Source organism: Rhineura floridana, chromosome 4 (genome assembly GCF_030035675.1).
Source record: "Rhineura floridana isolate rRhiFlo1 chromosome 4, rRhiFlo1.hap2, whole genome shotgun sequence".
Taxonomy (NCBI): Eukaryota; Metazoa; Chordata; class Lepidosauria; order Squamata; family Rhineuridae; genus Rhineura; species Rhineura floridana.
The window spans coordinates 115498805-115522248 of record NC_084483.1 but is presented as its reverse complement, the minus strand read 5'-3'; the positions used below and the strand labels follow the sequence as shown (position 1 = coordinate 115522248).

The following is a 23444-nucleotide window of genomic DNA, read 5'->3' as shown; positions in this document are numbered from 1 at the left end:
AGGGCTGGTGCCCATGGGGGCTGGGGCTGAGAGAGGGGGCAGCTAAGTATTGGGCCAACTGATCACATAAAGTCAAGGTCTTATAAAACATGATATATTCTGAACAATATGCAGAAATAAATAGTGGGAAATATGGTCTATGGTAGATAGCCAAGGGAATGCACAATAATGACCAATTCCTAATGTGCATGCAATTTGCTCCCACAGATTGTGATGTAAACTGCTTGCTGGGCTGACAAGATGTACATGTACAAGTACATGCACTCCCAGTGGCAACACAGTAAGAAATTACAAAGATATTCTAATACAGAAGTATAAAATGCAAAGATAAATTACACCACATATCTCAAATGATTTGCCAGACGCATTTCGACTTGAGACAAGTCGTTTTCGGTAGCATCTGTTTGGAAAGTTTTTCTTTGAGCGTGGATTTAGATAAAGCAGTACAAGTGAACTAAATAGCTGCAGCAGATAACATCTATGAAAGATACTTTACAATCCTTCTATAATGCAGCAAGATACAAACCTAAATGTTCTATTTCTTTCTCTTGTTTTTGCTCCTATTCTGCATACATATGCTTCCTATGATCTTGTCTTGTATCTTGTTAGCCCAGCAACAGTTTACATCACAATTTGTGGGAGCAAATTGCATGTATATTAGAAATTGGTCATTATTGTGCTTTCCTTTGGCTATCTGCCATAGACCATATTTCCCACTATTTATTTCTGCATATTGTTCAGAACATATCATGTTTTATTAGACCTTGACTTTATGTGCTCATTTGTCTTTGGTTATTGGTCAAGGAATAGGTTCTCCATGGTAGATTTTTGTCAACTAAGTGTATGGAACATATCACACACCTGCTGTTATTACAAGTGGGCTCCATAACTTGGGTGATATGAATTGTTGTATATCCTGTAGCACCTGCTATATTTCAGGTGGGCTGATTGTTTCTCTGTGCCACCTTGTTTCTGTCTGTGTGCCACCCGCCCTCCATCTCTATGCTACCTTGTCTCTGTCTTACAGGTTTACATGATGTAGTAGCAAACAAAAGTGGTTGTCCTTTTCTTCTTTTCCTTCTCAGCCCAACCTCTGTCTTGCTTGAAATCATATAAGCCCAAGAGAGAAAGTGACAAAAGTGTGTCATTCGCTTCTCCCCTCCTTTTCGATTCTATGGGTGATATCCAACTAAGTCAAGGGTAGCCAACATGGCGTCCTCCAGGTGTTACTAGACTGTAGCTTCCTTGGTCACTGGCCATGCTGGCTGTGGCTTATGGGAGTTGTAATCTGACAACATTTGGAGGACACCATGTTGGCTAGATCCACTGAAATAGGTGTCCTTAAATCCGTTGATTTCAGTGGGTCTTCTCTGCTTATGACTTAATTGGACATCACCCTATGTATTTTCAAGATCCTTCATACACACAGCAAAGCATAAATGGATTTCTTCCTTCAGCAGGCACCTGCAGTGCCTTTGCATGGGAATCAAGCAGCTCCCATACAGAACACTGCTGCCCACTCAGGTGAGGATCAGGGCCGGTGCCAGAGGGTGGCCAGGTTGGGCCCTGGCTGAGGGCCCCTGTGGCCGAGAGGGGCCCCTGAAGAGCCCCTCCTTAGGGTGGGAGGGTGGCGCTCCCATTCCATGATCTGCGGCAGGGTTGGAGAGGGAGCTCCCAGGCACTGCCCCCAATAAAGACAGGGTGGGCTTTGATAAGCTTGCACCCATGCCCCCTTTCTTCTATCAGTTTGAATGCTGTGCGCACATGTCTGCCATCACCCCAGTTAGCGGTGGGGGCTTCTTTAAGGAGCTGACACCCCCGATGCCAGCTTGGTTGATGGCAGGCATGAGCGCTATGTGTGCACATCATTCAGGAGAGGTAGGTGGCACACACAGGTGGGTTTATTAGCCCCATGGCACCTGTATGAGGAGGTGTTGGACTACGGCACCATGGACCCAGGGCTGGCTGGTGCCCAAGGTTCCAATCATGCCTGGTGCCGTTCCTGATGAGGATGCCTGTGGGGGGCAGTGTCTGTGGCACTGGCAGCAGCACTTACAGAAGACTGACACACTCACTTCTTCATAAGGCATTTTCATGCAGAAATTAACACATTGTAAACATGCTGGTCAGTTGTAACGTGCAGACACACTGGGAATCCATGGTGAATGACTGCTTCCTATATATGTAAAAAGGAGCATTAGGCATGCAGAATCTTCATATGTTACAATAGTCCTCTGCATAATCCATTAATTTCTGCACGTAGGAATTCTGTGATGAGTGAAGTGCAAGTCTGACTGCTCCAAACATTTAAATACACAGAGTTTTGGGCATTTGGGGAAAGTCATTTTCCTACCTGCATTTTCAAAACACAAGAAGGGTTAATGCAACTGCAGAAGCTGCCTTTCATTTCTCTTCCTTTTCCGTTACTTAGAGAAGATATTTGCGCTCTCTCATGTAAATGGTAGGTTGCAGTTTAAGCTTAACATTGACAAGACACCTTGGTCAGGTGCAGAGTGCCTTTCTCAGATGACTGGTGTGAACCACAGCCACTTTCCACACATACGAGATCAGGTCTTGAGGGTTCCAGAGAAGAAAGTCACTACTTCCAGGCAAGCTGGCTCCTATAATTTTTTTAAGGTAGCAAAGAGGGGGGAGAGAAAACTGCCTGTGCTCAAAGGTCCATGCCTCTGCCTGAATTCTTTAAAAAGTTCCTCATGCACCCTACCAGAGAGAGCTTGGGCAATGGAAAAGAGACTCCAGAAGTCATGACAAATGAGATGCTGCAGCAGCAACGGCACTTCCACTCAGACTGACAAGGCTGGACTTCCTGAGGATACGCTTGAGACCAGTTATGACTTCTGCTTTTGTCTATTAAACAGTTGGGATTTTTTCCTCTCGCCCTTTCATTGCCTGCTTTAGGCGGAAGTGAGCATTGGTGGATGGGAAAACAGATGGGACCAGCTTCCCCAGAGAAGGGGGCATTGGGATTCCCAAAAAGTCCAATAGAGGTCACATGCAAGCTAGGTGGCCTCTGGGCACGGCCTTTTCAGTCTTCTTCTTCCTGTCCAACCAGTTTCCCTGCCTCCCTTCTCCCTCCCCCCCACCGCTGCTGCACCACCACCATCACCCAGGGACATGTGTTTCTAGGTGGGCATTTGTATGTCGGGAGATGGGCAGATGCCAAATTCCCTCCCCTCTCTCTTATCCCCTCCTCCCATGTGGCGTGGGCAGCGATTGGAGCTGTTCCTACTTTCCTGTGCTCTGAAGGCTGCAGCCACTGTTTGCAGGACAGCTAACCTCCCTCCTCTCTGTGCTGCCAAGCTACACTCAAGAAGGCAGAGCTGCTGCTTCCCAAATATCTAGTGTTTTTTAAAGAAATGAATAGACTCCCCCCCCCCCCGGATCCTGTGGCACCTTTCTTCCTTAAGAAGTCAGTTTCCTTTTCCCCAGGGATCCTTCCTTCTCTGTTTTAATAAATGTAGTCACCAATCCATCATGCTTGCTTTCCTCCTCCTTTCTTGTCACCTCTCCTCTCTCTTTCCGAGTTCCTACGAGACCAATTGCACAGAGAAGAAAGGAACTTTCACCACTAGATAATTGCATGATCTTCTAAGGGAGGAAAATGTGTAAGCGTTCCCCACACATGTGTGTTTTGCCTCTGAAATAAAATGATGTGGTAGGATTGCATGTAGCAGCAAAGACTAGGGAAATATATTAAGAGCTGGTGGTGATCAATGTCCAAAACAAGGGAAAGCCATGCCCAAGAGCCTTCTGCTTCCCCAGAGAAATAGAATTGGAAGCCCCCCAAAGCCCAAAGGAGACCGTGTGCAAGCCAGGTGGTGGCTCCACATGGACTTTTCAAGCTTTCCTGCTCAATCTAGCCCCTGACTTGCTCTTTCCCCATATGTGGTGAGGCTTTTCTGGGCCAGTGCTGAGCTTCCACCACCCCTAGGAAGCATCCAAGTCCCTCCTGCTTCACCAGATACGTGATTGTTTGGGGGTGCTCAAGACATTTATTTGAGAATTTACACACACACACACACACACACAGAGAGAGAGAGAGAGAGAGAGAGAACAAAAGGCTGTGACCAGATTGGCCGAGTGTTACCAGTCACAGTGAAAGAGAGGTAAAAGGGAGTGTCAGTTGAGTGACATCCTCTCTGAAAGCTATTTTTAATGGAAATGGCTTGGAAAAGAATAGATCCTGTTTGGGGTCAGTCCATATGATAATTGGTGTACTTCAACCTGTATTGAAGCCCTGTGCTAGTCCATGTTGTTGGTGGGGGCTATTATAGGTGCAGTGCAAGACATGTATCCTGCAGTACAGAAATCATGGTATCAGCTTACAGTTTTTCTTGTTCTTGTAAGGTGGCAGCAAGCACCAAATAGGGAGGTCAAGAAGCAGCAGTCTATCCTTTGGAACATTATATTTTCTCCACTGGCAATGGACCCATAGTCACCTGAACAATTATTCACTAATGTATAAGCCACTGCCTTATAGGGAGTCAGCCCATTGGTTCATTTTACCCATTTTCCAATCTATTCTGGCTGCAGTTCAGATTAGCCCTGTTGCCTGAGATCCTAGAAACTTCAATGACTGAGGGCTGGTTCACACGGCGACTTACTGTGAGATTGGTGCTACTTGCATCATCGTTTAGTTTGCATGGTTCACATGACATTGCAAGCAATCAGCAGTTATCACACAGTTTTCCCGTATCAAACCAATCCAGTTTAATGTGAAAAGGAAAGGAAAAACTGTCTCAGGTTTGCTGTGCTCCTCCATGTAGGCACTGTGCCTCAGTGTTTTTTTAGTGGCCAGGCTCTCTTGTGCCCAATCGCCAGAAACCTCTTTCTCTGCTGCTGGCAAAAGCTGCCTTTCACTCACTTTCCCCCCCCCCTTCAGTTTCATACAGTTTTGTATCAGTTGCACCCCCAGCTCTGACCACACCATGAGTGGCGCGCAATTCACAAGAAACAAACTGGCAAAAAAACCCTCCCCTTCTCCATTAGCAATATCGGTACTCCGGAAGGAGTAAGCATGTAAAATTAGGGGTGGGGCCATGAGGAAACAGCAATACTAAACCTTTGCAGAGGAACGCCTGCTTGTGTGAAAGGAAAACAGATGATTTGAAGGTAGGAAGTGTGAACCTTGCAAATCTATTCTGATGGCAAAAGCTGTGCCTTTACTGTGAAGTTCAGCTGCCATGTGAATGAGTCCTGAATCTGGGACTTAAAGAATTGGCCATGATTTTGCATGCATGTGTTCCACCCACTTGGGCAAGGTTTTCAGTAGCATACAAATTAGATAGATAGATATCACAATCTCTTCTCCTGAGGAGCTGCCCAGATGACCAGTTGACAAAGCCCTGTCCAAAAAAAAAAGTAAAAACAAGGAAGCTGAACATGGGTGCATGGCCTGTCCTATAATAATAATAATAATAATAAAATTTTATTTCTGAGTCGCCTATCTGGCCGAATTAATGGCCACTCTGGGCGACGTACATTTACATAATAAAATACAATAAAAACCAATAAGAACCACAACAATAATTAATAATACCAATATTAAAAACTAACCCACCCCAGAGATCCCATAGGCCTGCCTGAACAGCCAGGTTTTCAAGGCCCGGCGGAAACCTATCAGGGAAGCGGCATGGCGAAGTCAAAAGGAAGGGAATTCCAGAGGGTGGGGGCCACAATCGAAAATGCCCTCTCTCTGGTCCGCACCAGCCTCGCTATCTTAACTGGCGGGACCGAGAGAAGGTCTTGTGTGGCTGATCTCGTTAGGCGGCATAATTGGTGATGCTGGAGGCGCTCCTTCAGATAAACTGGGCCGAAACCGTATAGGGCTTTAAAGGTCAACACCAACACCTTGAATTGAGCCCGGTAAACAACTGGTAGCCAGTGTAGATCTACTAACGCCAGAGTGATATGATCACGGCAACGGCTGTTCTTAATCAAACGTGCCGCCGCATTCTGTATCAGTTGTAATTTCCAGACCGTTTTCAAGGGTAACCCCACGTAGAGCGCATTACAGTAATCTAAGCGGGAGGAGACCAGGGCATGTATCACCCGTGGGAGCAGATGGGCAGGAAGGTAGGGTTGCAGTCTTCTTATCAGATGTAATTGATACCAAGCTGCCCGGCTCACTGCCGAGACCTGAGCCTCCATGGACAGCTGGAAGTCAAGGATGACCCCGAGGCTGCGGACCTGGTCTTTTAGAGGCAATTTCACCCCATGTCATGTTATAACACAGTTGAGCTCAATGTGAGCCAGTTCTGAAGAATTTTTGACACCATCTGAAAGATTGGTTATGGTGCCAGAGCATACATTAACAAAATCACATGCAGGCCTCTGGAAATGACCTTCATACGATAACATCCCCCTAAATTGCCCATTAAATTGCAGGACTGATATACGTGATATTTTGGAATCTGGTTCAGAGAGCTGCTGCCAGTCAGTGTGGACAATGCTGAGCTAAATGGACAAATGGTCTGACTCGGTATAAAGCAGATTCCTATGTTCCATGCCAACACTCAGTGGAGCCACTAGTAATTTTAGACACTAAACACAATGATCTTACGGGGCCCTCCTTTAGATGGCTTTGCATGTTACTTCTGTAGTGTAGCATGCTATTAAGATTTCTGTTCTTTCCCCCATCCCTCCAGTTCCATGTTTTACAACTGCTTCTGCATTCCTACTACGTTAGAACAAAAATCAGCTACAGAAAGGTTTGCCAACCCTGGTAAATAAGAACTACTCTGAGCATAATCAGGTTCACATCTTAAACTCATTACATCTTAGCACCATCATGACTTCAGGAATTAAAATCGTATTTACATCTGCTTCCCTGATGCTAAACACATGTACTTGGGAACGAACATCATTTTGTTTTAAACTAATAAAATGAGCACCTGTAAACAAGTGCATGTCCAGCTGACTATCCCCCACCCCGACTATAAAATATTTTTAAAATGAGGATTATATAGCAATGCTGGCTGAAGTGCTGACACTGGTCCTATTTGCTACTGCCCTCATCATCTGCCACTCTCTTGGGGGAGAGGGCAGGCTGCAGGGCCCTGGATTTAGGTCCTGAGATCCACTAGCTGCACTGTTGCCAACACTTCCACTTCCTGGTACCAGATAGTGCTGGCTTGAGAACTCTCTTTACCAGGTTCCATAATGATTTTTCCCATGGCTACAGGAAGCCATCACATGTTTTCTGAACATTTTAAGTAACAAATCCAAGGGTTTGTGGGAGATGACTGCAACAACAATATCTAGCATTGTGTGACATGTGAACAGATTACAGCATGCCAATCAATTCTGTGGAAGTATATACTTATTCATTTGGCTGCCTTGTTGGTTTCAAAGATCAGTGGTCTGCCGGAGGAATGCTAATGGCACCATTTAGATACCTTGGATTTTTAAAATTTATTGTTTATTCATTTACGTTTCTGTCCTGCCTTTCCTTCCAAAGGAGCCCAGGGCAACAAACATCAAAATGCTGAACAATACAATTTAAACTAAAATAAAAACATATTTGAAACATGTTTTAAAAATTAAAAACCATCTAAAACATGTAGAACATCTTAAAAAACCACTAACCTTATATCAGGCCAGACTTTTAGATCATCTGTCCTAGTATTGCCTATCGCCACTGTCAGAGGCAATACATCTCTAAATGTCAGCTACTGGGAATCACAAATCGGGAGAGAGTACTGTTGCACTCAGGTCCTACCTTCAGGCTTTTCATAGGCATCTGATTGGCCATGCTGAGGACAGGATGCTGGATTAGATGGGCCTTTGGCCTGATTCAGAAGGCTTTTCTTATGTTCTTACATTCTTAGAATGGATATGGCTTCTTCACCATTTCCAGTGTACCCATTGACACCTGCTTCAGTGGAAAGCAAACGTGAGCCAAAGAGGTGCCAGGGTTCAAGTCTGGTACTTTGAAGTCAAATCCTCTCATTTAGAAACGTGGCATCCAAATCCCAGTATGTTTCCAACCATGCCAAAATAGCTTTAGATTGGAAGGGGAGAGCAAACATTGGCTGAAATATTTTGCTGATGAGGTTTGGTTTTGTTTATTTTAAAAGCTAGACCAAAGCAATAAAAGTGTGTCATGCAAAAATAAATCAAAGCTCAATCTTGAATGAATGTGTACTCTGTTTTCTTTTAGTAACTTAATTACTTTCGTTTTATTTAGAAACTGATGAGCCTCCTCTCAGCAAGGCAGGGAAAGACATTATGCTTCAGTTGCCCGTTAACTGGGTGATTCTGGATGGCCGAGAAAGTATAGATGACCATGGAATCATACAGTATGAGTGGACATTGCTTCAAGGTGCCCCTTCAGTTGATATGAAGGTACATAAAACTTTGCAGTGCAAGTTAATTATTTGCCAAATTTGGAATTGTAGAAATAGCAATGTGAAGCTTTCATAGTACAATCAGATAAAACACTAAAGGAGACTTTTTAGAGACTGTAGGCTGTTTAGTCAATATTCATTTATCAAAACCTGTATTTGTGAGAAGACTGGATTACTAGATGTATATACACTTAGGAAGCTGCCTTATACCAGGCCAAGGGCTCCTACTGGGAGGAAGGGTGGGATATAAATCAAATAAATAAATGTTTAGACCATCTATCCTAACATTGTCTACTCTGATTGGCAGTGGCTCTTCAGGGTCTCAGACAGAGTTCATATATGCTTTTAACTGGAGATTGAACATGGGTCCTGCATACAGAGTATGTGTGCAACCACTGCACTGTGGTTCCTTCCAAACCTGTGTCAGTATGTAGTATATTTTAAACTATGTGGTATAATAAAAAACTATGTTAAGCAGTAGTGTGAGTCTGTTACAGCTGAGGACAGATTTCAAGAAAATGTGGATTGTTTAAAAATCCTTGAACTCATAATGTGTTCACAACATTTTCTTGCATCTCTCTGTTTAACATGCTTAAGAAAAAGCATCAGGAAGGTTGGCTATAAATTCAGACTGAATCCTATACTCATTTACCTAGGAGTAAGCTCCAGTGAACGCAATGAGACTTGATTCTGGGTAGACATGCATATGATTGCGCTGTCACATTGTTTCCTCATAACTCATCTTTCTGAAAAATGAAGCCTGATGAGAAGACTTCAGAAGGAGCGAGCAGGCGGACTGGTCTAACCCATGGTTCTTAAATAGAGGGAGGAACGGTGGGTTAACCAAAAGGCTCATTTAGCAGATCCGTTATTCAAAAGCAGAACATCTATTTAAATTCGAAAGATATTTTGCTATGCGCTGTTTTTGTTTGTTTATGGGGATAATTTCCAATCAGCTAGACACTTGTTGAATTTAGGGAATACTGTAACTCATTGCTCAGCACGCACATGCAATTGGAACTGTGTCTGCATAGTGGTTATTGAATTATTTCCCAGGCTTAAATGTTTGGACCACACATGCATAAGATATCATACATGCAGAGAGCGGTTTTCTGTGCCAAACAGCAGTTTCCCTTCACAGCATCATAAGTTGCTCTTTAATCTACCCATAAGATGCAGTTGTTTGGTATAAGAAAAAAAAGCCCTGCAGTGAGTGCCAATCTTCTGGTCACATTTCTCTTGATCAGGCTTTGTCTGAGGTGAATATGCAGAGCTCTTGCAGCACCAATGAAATGTCACAATTTATCCTGCCGCCAAGTGGTCATTCAGCCTAATCTTTAAAACAGTAATCTACTGGCACAGCAATTCCCAGGATCATGTTTTAAGCAAATTGAACTGTACAGTAGTTATGATTACATTTTCTTTTTACAAATTATATTGCTGTCTTTAAAACAGGGTGACCAGCCCCACAAGTGAAATTAAAACATTTCACATTGAAATTGGTGGCTTTTTAAAAATGCAAAAATAATCTACTATTGTATATTAGTAAAAGAAAAAAAGTGTAGACCTGCTGGATAAAAATATGGATTAAACAAAGCTGTGAATGGCTGTAAACCAGCTGTTCAAATACACAGTGGGAGGTTTGCCTTGCTGGAGGACATCCCTGGTTTCATCCGCGTCTTCCCATCTCAAAATGCATATTGCAGAGCTACAGAAAGTGCAGAAAAGGGTAACCAAAATAATCAGGGGAATGGAGTACCTTCCCTGCTTTAGAAAAAAGGTGACTAAAGGGGAATATGATACAGAGTTTTATTGAATTATGCATAGTATGAAGAAAGTAGACAGAAGGTTTTTTTAAATCCTTCTCTCATAAAACCAGAACTCAGGGTCATCCAAAGCTAGAAGATTCAGGACCGACGAAAGGAAGTACTTCCTCACATAGCACCTACATAATTTATGGAGGTTATTGCTTCAAGTTGTGGAGAGCTTTGATGGCTTTCAAAAGGGGGTTGCACAAATTAATGGCTTCTACTCATGATAGATATATGCAACCTCTAGGTTCCAAAGGCAGCATGTTGGGTTCAGAGGCAGAATTCCAGGTTCAAATACCAGCTACTTGGCAGCAACAATAGGGAAGGACTGTTGCCCTTGCGGCCTTGCCCCATGTCTTGCTTGTGGTCTTCCACGAGAGAACTGAGCGGGAAGTGGAATGCTGGACTAGATGGATCTTTGCTCTCCTAAAGATGAGTTCTTGTGTTCTTATGAGAAGTGGAATCCTCCATACATACAAGTTACTTTCTGCACATGTAGAGAATGAATTGCTTCATAGAAGCCAGAACATAAAGCCAACATGCAAAACTGTGGATTACAACTATTTCAGGGTTTCCTTTTTTTTATCATTAATTTTTATTCAAATTTTCAAAGACAAAAAACAAAACAAAAATAATTAAACAATAAAATAAAATGTTGACTTCTGATTTGTCGCAGATCAGTTATAGGTCTACAATATATAACAATCCTGTCTCTTAAATTATATTATAAAATCACTTTCCTCCAGTAGTTATCTTAATTAATCATCAAATCTCATAAACATTACTTTATTCTTTCCACAAAAAGTCAAAGAGAGGTTTCAATTCCTTGAAAGATATATCTTTCAATTTTTCTCCAAATAAACATGTCGATTAATCCATCTCATCAAATCTGTTAGGTCCAATAATTTCAATAGCCATTCTTCCATTATCAATATTAATTCCATCTTCCATCTTCAATAGTCCTGTTCAGTCCACTAATTTCAGTATCCATTCTTCCATTATCAGTATCCCATAATAATCTTGCTGTCATAGCCATAGTCATATAATAAGAGTCTGATGGGAATTTCCTTTATCACAAATATTTCCTTGCCATCAATTCTGAATATGTTGCTGAAATATTGTTGTTAAGTCATATCTCTGTTCTTCTTTTTTACAAAATGCACTGGCTCATCTCTTGAGAATTTTTCCATTGTCACATATCTGTAGTTAATTCCATAGATTTTTTCTATGTCAAGCTCCATCACATCATTCCAGTCCAGAAAGTTATCCAAGACCTTGATAACTTTATCTCTAATATCTTCATTAATTTCTTCAGAGACAATGTTGAATTCCAAACAATAAACTTTGTTTCTAATATCCATAAACTCCAAATCTTTTTCCAATTCCACATTTGTTCCAATCTCCAGGGCTTGTATCTTCCCTTTAATTTTTCTTTTCTCATCTCTAATCTCATCAATCTCCTCTCTCACAAGATCCCCTATTTCTTTAAGCTCCTGCGTCATTTTGCCAAATTCAATTTTCATCTCCTGTCTGCCCTGTCTCAGGGTTTGTTTTGTTGTCTCAATCTCATCCATTATTTTCTGAAACATAATTTCTTCCATGGTCTCAGCCACTTTCCTGATTGCCATTCTTAAAACCACGAAAACAAAAATTATTTCAGCCACAATTGGGTTAATATTCCAGGCTTGATGTCATCACAGTGTAGACAGTACAGCCCGCCTTATCTCTTATATGTTCAGGAATACAAAACAAATTTAGTTCCCAGCTTCAAAACAGTTAGTGGCGTCGTGAACAAGTAGATTCATCAAAATGAAATAGACCAAAAAGAAAATAGTCCCGGACATATAATACTCCAAAGTTCATAAATCAAATTTATTTATTTATTTTTTCCTCCTCGAAATGAAATCCCTCTTCCGTTTGTATCTTTAGAATGCACTTCCAGGCCAGCTTTTTGCAATAAAAACAAAGATAAGCTTTTTCAATTTCTTTCCTCCTTAATTTCGTGAATAAAAGAGAAGAGTTATAACTCACCCAGAAATTCTTTATAGCTGATTCATTGACAAATCTCTTTTTGCTGCAACAATTTAAACCAAGTGAAAAAAAATAGAAAGAAGGATGCTTGCCTGTTAAAGTCCGTTTTTCTTTGAAGAAAAGATAAACGTGTCGTTTAATCAGTTAGAGCTTGTTGGAGTTCTGTCCGGCATTGTTGGCTGAACCTTCTCTCATAAATTAATGAAATCCAGTCCTCCCAACAAAAACAGGCTTTTGTGGTTAATCTCTACGTTTCTCCCTGCCCGGGAGAAAATCTTTACCAGTCAAAAAGAACGTTCTGACTGATTTTAAAACTGAAAAAGCTTCTTCTGAGACGAGAGCTCGTCTCAAAAAGCAGGCACAAGCGAAGTCACCCTTCCCGGAAGTCCAACTATTTCAGGGTTTCCAATGTGGTGCTAGCAGAGATCTTCCCTGGTGCCCACAGGGTCCTCATGCTCCCCCCCAATCAGGCTTGAAAGCAGCATTCTGTTGTAACCAATAGAATGAATGGTGGTGTGTGCTTGGCTATGGTGTGTGTAGTGCACATGACAGTTCCTCCAGTTTGCAAATGTGCCCATGGCCCCAGAAAAGTTGACAACCCTGTTGCTTTGATGGTTCATATGCTGTATGGTAGCTAGTTGCTGAATTTCTATTGTCCAGAGGTATATTGGTGAACAGAGTTGCATGTCTGAACAAGATAAAAGACAGGTGTGGTATTACTTGAGTCTCCTTAATTCTGAACAAGAAATAGCACAAGGAGAAATTGGGTTATTAGATTGTCCCCACTGCCTTGTCAATACATAGGCAAGGTGAAAACTGGCTGAAGGAAATGGCTTGTAAAATGGCTTCAGTGTGTATCAGTAGTGGTGTGGCAGAGGCAGTTACCAGACCTTCCAGCAGGTGACTCGCTGCTGCTTACCAGGGGGAGCGGGGAGGGACAAGATGTCCAGGAGGGCAGCGCAGAGCAAACACACCAGCAGGAGTGCCAAATGGGTTTGGCTGGTGCATTTACACTGTGTCAGCCTCTCCCCCACCTCGCCCCTCCCCCTAAGCAGTAGCCACTCACCTGCTTGGAGGGCAGGAAAGCACTTCTGTCCCACCACACCATCCACTTCTGGTATGTATGAAACAAATTCACTGTGTGGCAAGTAACCTAGTATCACATTATGGAAATTCACTGTCCTATAGCACAGTTTTGGGGAACGTTTGGCCCTACAGATATTTCTAAACTACAACTCCCATCATTCCTGGTCATTGGCCATGCTTACTAGGGCTGACGGGAGCCGTAGTTCAGCAACATCTGGAGGGCCATAAGTTCCCCACTTCTGCTATAGTGGAAGAAACATCAACATTCCATAACATGCTTAGAGAAAGAAGAAAAAAGGGAAGAGACCCTGAGATCATTTTTTTTTCTAGTAAAATTTTTAGAGTACAAAAATCTATGGTATCTCATTTGGAATTTTGAGAACAGATGTTCATTCAGTACCTTGTTTAGTATACCAGTTATATTTATGCACTCATTAAAATCTGGGTATACAGTTGCATTACATTTCACAAAAATTATTGGGGAAGGGTTTCACTCCATCAGGGCTGTAAAGGCATTTCTGCTTTTACAGACAGATATCCAAATATAAGTTATTTATTAATATAAATAAATCCATATTGGACTGCTCCTATTAATATATATGTTTACATTAGGATTGATAAATTATTTTTATTGTTAATGTAAGCAGATGTTTCCTTTTTTCTTTATGATATATTTGCAGTACATGACCATTGTATGGGGTGATATGTGTGGGGACTTGTGCAACCAGAAAATCTGGGAAGCAGAAGATAATGTTAAGACTATGGGAGTTGAATTGCACATAGCTCTTGTTGCTCACCCTGTTTGCATTCACAGTCTGTCTCATACACATGCACACATAGAGCAAATTCTGGAAACTGGAGCTATAAGACTCAGTTCCTGTATTCTATCAGAGGTGATGAAGCACTGACATTATAAAGGAGCAGTGTGAACTACTCCTCTCTGCCATCCATGAAGTGAGTGCCTGGTTATGTTGAGGCCAAGTTTGTGTGACTTCCCATTCCAAACATGCACATACATTGAAGATAGTGCCTTAAGTCAGACAATGTTAGTGCTTATATGTAGGGAAAACAACCATGCTGAAAAGACTGTAAATCACATAGATTCAAACAAATGTAGAAAAGTTCAAATGTGCATATCTGAAACTCTTCAAGACCACAGTCATATTTCTGGCAATTTATGCTCAATCTTATTTTGTGATTATAGGTGAGCATTAAGGATATGGAGAAGTTACCATGTATTGCAAAGATTTCATCCTCAAATTATGGATAGAATGAATTTGTGTTTACTACAATCATATATGGAATCTTCCTGTTTAGGTTTATTATTTCCCCCCTGCAGTTGGTGCGAAATTTTCATTAAGAAGGAATAACTTGAAATGGGTTATTAGATCACCTTCCTGTTCAATTTCTGAAAGCTGTCATGTGTCTGAGATTATTGGATTCTTTTTTAACAACATGACAGTGGTCCTGGAGAGGTTGGAATATGTCACTATTTCAGGATATCTCTGTACTTCTTATGATGAAGTGTTTCTTTTCTGGGACTGTGCTGTTTGCTGCACCTGTTCTGCTACCAAGAGAGCACTGGACTGATATGCTGAAGCTTTATGACACTGTTACACAACCACTGCTCCCTGTTTCCAGCCTCCAGCTCATTTTCCCATACTCTCCTTCCCTCAGTGTGCTTATCAGCTGCTTGGCAGGCTTTCAGGTCTGCAGTCTTGGGCTTGCCTTACCTGTCAAAGCACAGATGTTGGCCTCATCCAGTAGCAGTCCACAGGCAATCAAGCAAGACAGGAAGAAGGATAACTACCAAAGTGCTATAGAAACATTTTACTATGTAAAAAATAACTTTTCACATATTTTAGTTTAGTTTTATGTATATAATAAATTAGTTTCACAGGTATTTAATATATTTGCTGCCCTGGGCTTCTTTGGGAGGAAGTGTGGAATATAAATGCAATCAATAAAAATAATACATTTCTTACTCTTCACACTGTTTTAATATAACATGGTAGCTAGGGTGTGAGGAGTAGGACTTTGTCAATATCTTGGTTTCTTTGGGCAGGTACCTCAACCAGGAACTCTGAAGCTCTCTCATTTGCAAGAAGGTAAATACATATTGCAGCTGACTGTGACTGACACTGCCGGCCAAAAGAGCTCAGATAATGTCTCGGTGACAGTACTCCCAATGGATCACTCCATGTTAGGTGAGAAAACTGTTGAATAATGTCTTTGCAACAGCATGTTATTATCTTTAAAATGTAGATGAGAATGAGACTGCCTTTGACTGAAGTAATGGGTAATATCCAATTAAGCCATACTTAGAGTAGATCCATTGGAACTAATCAGACCAAGTTACTTAAAGGGTCTACTCTATTACTAAAAATGAATATCGCCCAAAATTGCAGCTGTATATGTTCCATATACACTGGCAAGTTATTCCATGTACACTGACAGATTGGAGAACGCACATCATCTGTAAGATGTAATTTTGCCAAATATGTTTCATTTTTATAGAGTACAGAATTTGGTTTTAACTAGTTTAGACTTTGCTTCTTTTTTAAAAGAAATGTGATTTGTGTATAAATTCTGCATTATTCTTATAGCTACCGGGTGTACCCAATGGCATCGATCAACCAGTAGAATGGGCACCATTTGTGAAACAGATTCCCCCTCATCCTGGAGCCACCTGTGCCCCATCTACTCTGGAAGTTGCAGGAACATATGGAATAGATTTGGGGGAGTGGAGACTGCAGGGGGAGGAGAGGAAGGAGAAGTCCCATCACATCAGCATTCTAAGTCATTTAAAAAAAAAAAAAATTTAAAACACCCTGTAACCATGTTTGGTGACTGGTAGTATAGGATCTCTAAATAAAGAAATAAATAAATTATGTAGTTTCCATCCCTGCATTTCCAGTTTTAAACAACTCAGTTTAGTGGTTCACTTTTCATGCAATTTGAGAGTTGGTCTGTGTCACAGGATGTTTGGGGGTTTGTTCGCGCTACCAGTTCCTCTGTGATGATGACTGCTGCATTGATATCACCTATGCCTGTGATGGGGAAGAGCAGTGTCTGGATGGATCTGATGAAGCTTTTTGTCAGAAATGTGAGCGAACAGCATGTTTGAATTTACTTGTATATTTTACTTACAATCCCTCAACAGTTGCAACTGAGTGATTATAATGGGGAGAGGGCCGTACCTCATTTGCAGAACACATGCTTGCATGTAGAATGTATTAGGTCCAATCCCTGGCATTGCCAGTTAAAGGATCTCTGGTGCTGGAACTGGGAAAGACCTCTGCCTGAGACCTGTGGACAGCCGCTGCTGCCACAGTAAACAATGACCTGTCTTAGTATAAGGCTGCTTAATACAGAGCACAGTGGAAAAGGACATGCTTTGTATCTAAAATGTCTGAGGTCAGTCTCTGCAGACAAAGGTAACAAGCAGAAAAAAACCTCAGCCTGAGAGCTGCTGCCAGATAGTACTAGGCTCAGTGGACCGATAGTCTGACTTTGTTTTGGACAGCTCCTAATATCTTGATGGAACATGAGATGATATTCATATTTTAAAAAGGAATGATCACAGATATGTCAGGTACTTCAATAGTAGTATTTTTAAACAGCATTTAATTTGAAAACAAATGCTATTGAGAGCAGTTCATTTCTTCTTAGATATAAAAAAATGATAAGACTAAAGATGAACTTAACAATGTTTGATGTTTGGAGGATATAGCAGAATTTAAATAATGATACCTAGCAAAAATGTGAAAGATCATTTGCATCTTAAAGGCACCGTCTGAGTTAATGAAAATGAAAGTGAGAGGAGCTAGATTTGTCTTTGCTTTTATTTTATTTTTCTTATTCAGAGAATCTTGGTGAAAAAATGCTGCTGGTTGACATTGTTGATCTGATAAATAAGCATTTATTTGGTGGCAACCCCCCTCGCTACATTGGCCTTCTCAAGGGTACTGCTGGCACTCCCCACTCCTCTTTCTTAGAGCCAAAGGAGGCTACCAGGTCATACTATGTGTCCATCTAGCCCTGGGATAAGGTACGGGCAAGCCAGATCCTTTCCTCCCTCACCTTACATGAACCCACCTGTCAATCACCTGAGGTCATTATAATGTTAGGTGACAACTTCAAAGGCGCTTGCTGCTCTCAGCACTGATCAGCACTGAGAATGAGGCCCTTGGAAGCTACACGTCAGTGCAAATCAGCTGATCAGCAGTTGTAGCAAACTCCTTTGAAGTCTGTTTAGAGACACAGTTTGGATGCAAACTGCACCTGCAAACTGACATCTTTCCTCTGCTGACTAGCAGGGGGAAAGTGTCCATTTGTAGGAGTGGTTTGAATCAAAACCACAGCTGCAAATAGAAAACTTCAATGGGACTTGGTTGTCACCATCAGTCAGTTGATCAGCACTGAGAGTGAGCCTCTTTGACACAGAGTGCACCTTTAATCCCCTGGTAAGTGCTGACAGCATGCCTTCAAAGTCACAGCAAGTCTCTTTGATGTTTTTTATTTACAGGCATGGTTTGGGCTTTTTTCCTCTGCCAGTCTGCAGGTATGGTTTGAACTCCCTAGTGTGCACTATTACAGTGGGGCTTGCTGGCAGCACCAATCAAATGATTGGCACTCTCAGTGAGCCCCACATGCCAAGGAACAATTGGGAGCATGTTTTAAGCTTCGAATTGCTCCTTTGAAGTCATGCCTTCCCGTACCTGATACCACATATGACATCAGATATGGGGTAGATGGGCGTGATTTCTGGAAAGTGGCTTGGTGGGCAAAATTTGGAGCCCTGATGGGCCTAATTAGGCCTGAAGGCTGAAGGTTCCCCACCTCTTGATCTAGCCCACTATTATTTATCTCACAGCAGCTCCCAGGGTCTCAGGCAGAGGTCTTTCCCATCACCAAATATGTGATCCTTTTAGCTGGAGATGCCACGATTTGAACCTGGGACCTTCTGCATGCAAAGCATTGCTCTGTCATAGAACTACAGTCCAAACATAGTTTTGTTTACAGTTGTTACAAATGAATTAAAAACCTCTTCCTTTAAATGTCTTGCATCACACCACCTAGAAATTCATGGCTAGAACCAGTCAATCAGAAATATACAAATGCAGAATATAATTTAATAGATTGATTGTCAGGAATTCAATAATAAAGACCTCTATACTTTCCTAAATAGATATTTAATTAAGATTATTGCTGCTGTTGCAATTGCAACAACAATTGCCCTGCCCCAGAACCACTGTGGTTAGAGTGTTGGACTAGGACCTGGGAGACCAGAGTTCATATTCCCACTCAGCCATGAAGCTTTGCTGAGTGACCTTGGGCCAGTCACAGTCTCTCAGCCTAACTTACCTCACAATGTGATTGTGATGATAAAATGGAGGAGGAGAACCATGTATGCTACCTTGAGCTCCTTGGAGGAGAGGTAGGATAAAAATGTAATAATAGGGGTTGTATAGTGGCTAGTCATAAAAACATAAGAAGAGCCTGCTGGATCAGGCCAGTGGCCATCTAGTCCAGCATCCTGTTCTCACAGTGGCCAACCAGATGCCCATGGAAAGCCTGCAAGCCGGGACTGAGCACAAGAGCACTCTTCCCCCACCCCTTGCAATTCCCAGCAATTGGTATTCAGAAGCATACTGCCTCCAACTGTGGAGGCAGAGCATAGCCTTTGTGACTAGTAGCCTTGGATATTGTTATCCTCCATAAATTTGTCTAATGCTCTTTCAAAGCCATCCAAGTTGGTGGCCATCTGGGAGAGAATTCCACAGTTTACCTATCCATTGTGCAAAGAAGTACTTCCTTTTATCTGTCCTGAATCTTCCAGCAATCAGCTTCATTGGATGTCCACAAGTTCTAGTGTTATGGGAGATGGAGAAAATTTCTATCCACTCTCTCCATGCCATGCATAATTTTATACTTTATCATGTCACATCTTACTTGCCTTTTCTCTAAACTAAAAAGCATCAAATGCTGCAACTTTTCCTCATAGGGGAGTCGCCCTTATCCTTGATCATCTTGAGTGCCCTTTTTTGAACCTTTTCTAACTCTTCAATATGCTTTTTGAGGTCAGGTGATCAGAACTGTATACAGTATTCCAAATGTGGTTGCCCCATAGATTTGTACAAAAGCATTATGATATTAGCAGTTTTATTTTCAGTATCTTTACTAATGATCCCTAGCATGGAATTTGCCTTTTTCACATCTCCCACACACTGGGTCAACATCTTAATTGTTATCCACTACAACTTTGGTCAGTCACTGCCAGTTCAGACCCCATGAGCGTACATGTAAATTAAGACTTTTTGCCCCAACATGCATCACTTTATAGTTGCTCATATTATTTATTTATTTATTTATTTATTGCACTTGTATACCGCCCCATAGCCGAAGCTCTCTGGGCGGTTTACAGCAATCAAAAACATTAAAACAAATACACAATTAAACACACATTTTAAAAACAATTTAAAACACAATTTTAAATTTAAAACAATATAAAAACAATTTAAAACACATGCTAAAATGCCTGGGAGTAGAGGAAAGTCTTGACCTGGTGCCGAAAAGATAACAGTGTTAGCGCCAGGTGCACCTCGTCACAAAAATCATTCCATAATTTGGGGGCCACCACTGAGAAGGCCCTCTCCCTTGTTGCCACCCTCCGAGCTTCCCTTGGAGTAGGCACCCGGAGGAGACATTAAATTGCATTTGCCTTTTTATTGCCCATTTACTCATTTTGGAAAGGTCCTTTTGGAGCTCTTCACAGTCTTTTTGTTTTAATGACCCTGAACAATTTGGTATCATCAGGAAACATGGCCACCTCACTGCTCACCCCTAACTCTAGTTAAAAAGCACAGGTCCCAATACTGATCCTTGGGGAACTCCACTTTCTACATCACTCCATTGGGAGAACTGTTCATTTATTCCTACCTTTTGCTGCTTAACCAGTTCTTGATCCACAAGAGGATCTCCATTCTTATTCCATGACTGCTTTTTATTCCTCGTTGAAAGCTTTTTGAAAGACCAGTACACTATGTCAGCTGAATCACCTCCATTCGTATGCTTGTTGACAGTCACAAAGAACTCCAGTAGGTTGGTGAGATGAGATTTAAACTTACAGAAGTCATGTTGGCTCTGTTTCAGCAAGGCTTATTCTTCTATACACTTGGTTGTTTTATCTTTAAAAAAACTTTATAACACTTGTCCCAGGATAGATGATGTTAAGCTAACTGGACTGTCCTACTCAGAGTAAACCCTATAGAAGTTAATGGACATGACTAACTTGTGTGTGTGTTTTGTGCCTTCAAGTCAATTACGACATATGGTGACCCTATGAATCAGTGACCTCCAATAGCATCTGTCATGAACCACCCTGTTCAGATCAGGTCTGTGACTTCTTTTATGGAATCGATCCATCTCTTGTTTTGTCTTCCTCTTTTTCTACTCCCTCCTGTTTTCCGAGCATTATTGTCTTTTATAGTGAATCCTTTCTTCTCATGATGTGTCCAAAGTATGATAGCCTCAGTTTCATCATTTTAGCTACTAGTGATACTTCTGGTTTAGTTTGATCTAACACCCAATTATCTGCCTTTTTCGCAGTCCAAGGTAAAGCTCTCCTCCAACACCACACTTCAGATGAGCTGATTTTTCTCTTACCTGCTTTTTTCACTGTCCAACTTTCACATCCATACATAGAGAATGGGAATACCATGGTCTGAATGATCCTGACTTTCGTGTTCAGTTATACATCTTTGCATTTGAAGACCTTTTCTAATTCTCTCATAGCTACCCTCCCCAGTCCTAGCCTTTTGCAAATTTCTTGACTATTGTCTCCATTTTGGTTAATGACCGTGCCAAGGTATTGATAATCCTTGACAAGTTCAATGTCCTCATTGTCAACTGTAAAAGTTACATAAGTCTTCTATTGTCATTATTTTAGTCTTTTTGACATTTAACTGTAGTCCTGCTTTTGTGCTTTCCTCTTTAACTTTCATCAGTGTTCGTTTCAAATCATTACTGGTTTCTGCTAGTAGTATGGTATCATCTACACATCTTAAATTATTGATATTTCTCCCTGCAATTTTCACACCTTCCTCTTGGTCCAATCCCACTTTCCATATGATATGTTCTGCATATATAGATTAAATAAATAGGGTGATAAAATACACCCCTGTCTCACACCCTTTCCAATTGGGAACCAATAGGTTTCTCCATGTTCTGTCCTTACAGTAGCCTCTTGTCCAGAGGATAGGTTGCACATCAGAACAATCAGATGCTGTGGCACCCCCATTTCTTTGAAAGCATTCCTTAGTTTTTCGTGATCTACACAATCAAAGACTTTTCTATAATCTATAAAGCACAGGGTGATTGTCTTCTAAAATTCCTTGCTCCATTCTATTATCCAACGTATGTTTGCGATAAGATCTCTGGTACCTCTTCCTTTTCTAAATCCAGCTTGAACATCTGACATTTCTTGCTCCATATATGGTAAGAGCCATTGTTGTAGAGTCTTGAGCATTACTTTACTTGTATGGAATATTAAGGCAATAGTTTGATAATTGCTGCATTCCCTGGGATCCCCTTTCTTTGGAATTGGGATGTATATTGAACCCTTCCAGTCTGTGGGCCGTTGTTTCTTTTCCATATTTCTTGACAATTTTTTGTCAAATTATGGACAGATTCAGTCTCAGTAACCTGTAGCAACTCTATTGGTATGGCATCTGTTCCTGATGATTTGTTTCTTCCAAGTATTTTAAGAGCAGGTTCCACCTTGCATTCTAAGATTTCTGGTTTGTCATCATATGATTCCTGCATGAATGAATCTGTCATCCTTTTATATAGTTATTCACTGCATTGCTTCCATCTTCCTTTTATTTATCTCGGTCAGTCAGTGTATTCCCCTGTTGATTATTCAGCATCCCTGCTCTTGGTTTAAATTTCCCTTTCATTTCTCTAATCTTTTGGAATAGGGCTCTTGTTCTTCCTGTTTTGTTGTCCTCTTCTATTTCTATACAGTAACTATTGTAATAGTTCTCTTTGTCCCTGCATACTAGTCGCTGTGTTGTTGCATTTATAGTTCTGGCTGTGTTTCTATCTCCTTTTGCTTTTGCTTTCCTTCTGTCTTTAACCATTTTAAGAGTTTCTTCAATCATCCATTGAGGTCTTTCTCTCCTTTTAACTAGAGGTATTGTGTGTTTCCATTCTGCCCTCATAATGTCTCTTGCTTCAATCTATAGTTCTTCTGGTTCTCTATCAACTAAGTCTAAAGCCTCAAATCTGTTCCTTATTTGATCTTTATATTCTTCTGGGATGTTATTTAAATTGTATTTTGGCATTATGATTGCTTTGTTCGTCTTCTTTAGCTTTACTCTGATTTTCAATATGACCAGTTCATGATCTGTACCGCAGTCTGCTCCTGGTCTTGTTTTCCTAGAAAGAATGGAACTTCTCAATTTCTGCTACCAATTATATAATCAATTTGATTCCTACATTGACCATTTGATGATGTCCACATGTACAGTTGTCTTTTCGGTTGCTCAAAAAATGTGTTTGCTAGAAACAGATTATTGGCTTTGCAGAATTCAATAAGTCTTTGCTTTATTTCTACTACCTAAGCCCCATTTTCCCACAATTCCTAGTTCTTCTCTGTTCCCTACTTTTGCATTCCAGTCCCCCATGATTATCAGCATATCTTGTTTTGGTGTGTGATCAATTTCTTCCCGTACTTCTGCGTAAAATCTCTCTCTCCTCTTCTGTGTTTGCCATTGGAGCATAGACTTGGATAATGGTTATGTTAATAGGTTTCCCATTGAGTTTCATCAATATCACTCGCTCAGACCTAGTGTTATCGCTCCTAATTGCGTTTGCTACATCACTTCTCACTATTAAAGCAACCCTATTACTTCCTAATTTATCATTTCCTGCATAAAATGTTTTGTAGTTGCGTAAATGAAAATGTCCCATTTCCATCCATTTTACTTCACTCATGCCAAATATTGTAATGTTGATACATTCCATTTCTTGTTTGACAATTTCTAACTTTCCCTGGTTCATGCTTCTCACATTCCATGTTCCTATTGTGTGCGTCGTACAACTCCGGACTCTCCTTTCGCATCTGTACGCATCAGCCTCCGGG

At 41.2% G+C, this 23444-nt stretch overlaps 1 protein-coding gene across 2 annotated transcripts in view; it reads left to right on the top strand.

The window, feature by feature from the left end:
- Positions 1 to 23444, top strand: part of LRP11 (LDL receptor related protein 11) — a 36751-nt gene that overhangs the window by 1131 nt on the left and 12176 nt on the right. The window contains exons 2-4 of one of the 2 annotated variants that reach the window (XM_061624105.1): positions 8210 to 8367; positions 15363 to 15504; positions 16278 to 16403. In XM_061624105.1, coding sequence (XP_061480089.1) covers positions 8210 to 8367; positions 15363 to 15504; positions 16278 to 16403 — 426 coding nt within the window. The remainder of the gene's footprint in view (positions 1 to 8209; positions 8368 to 15362; positions 15505 to 16277; positions 16404 to 23444) is intronic. The other variant, XM_061624106.1, reaches the window with a different exon arrangement.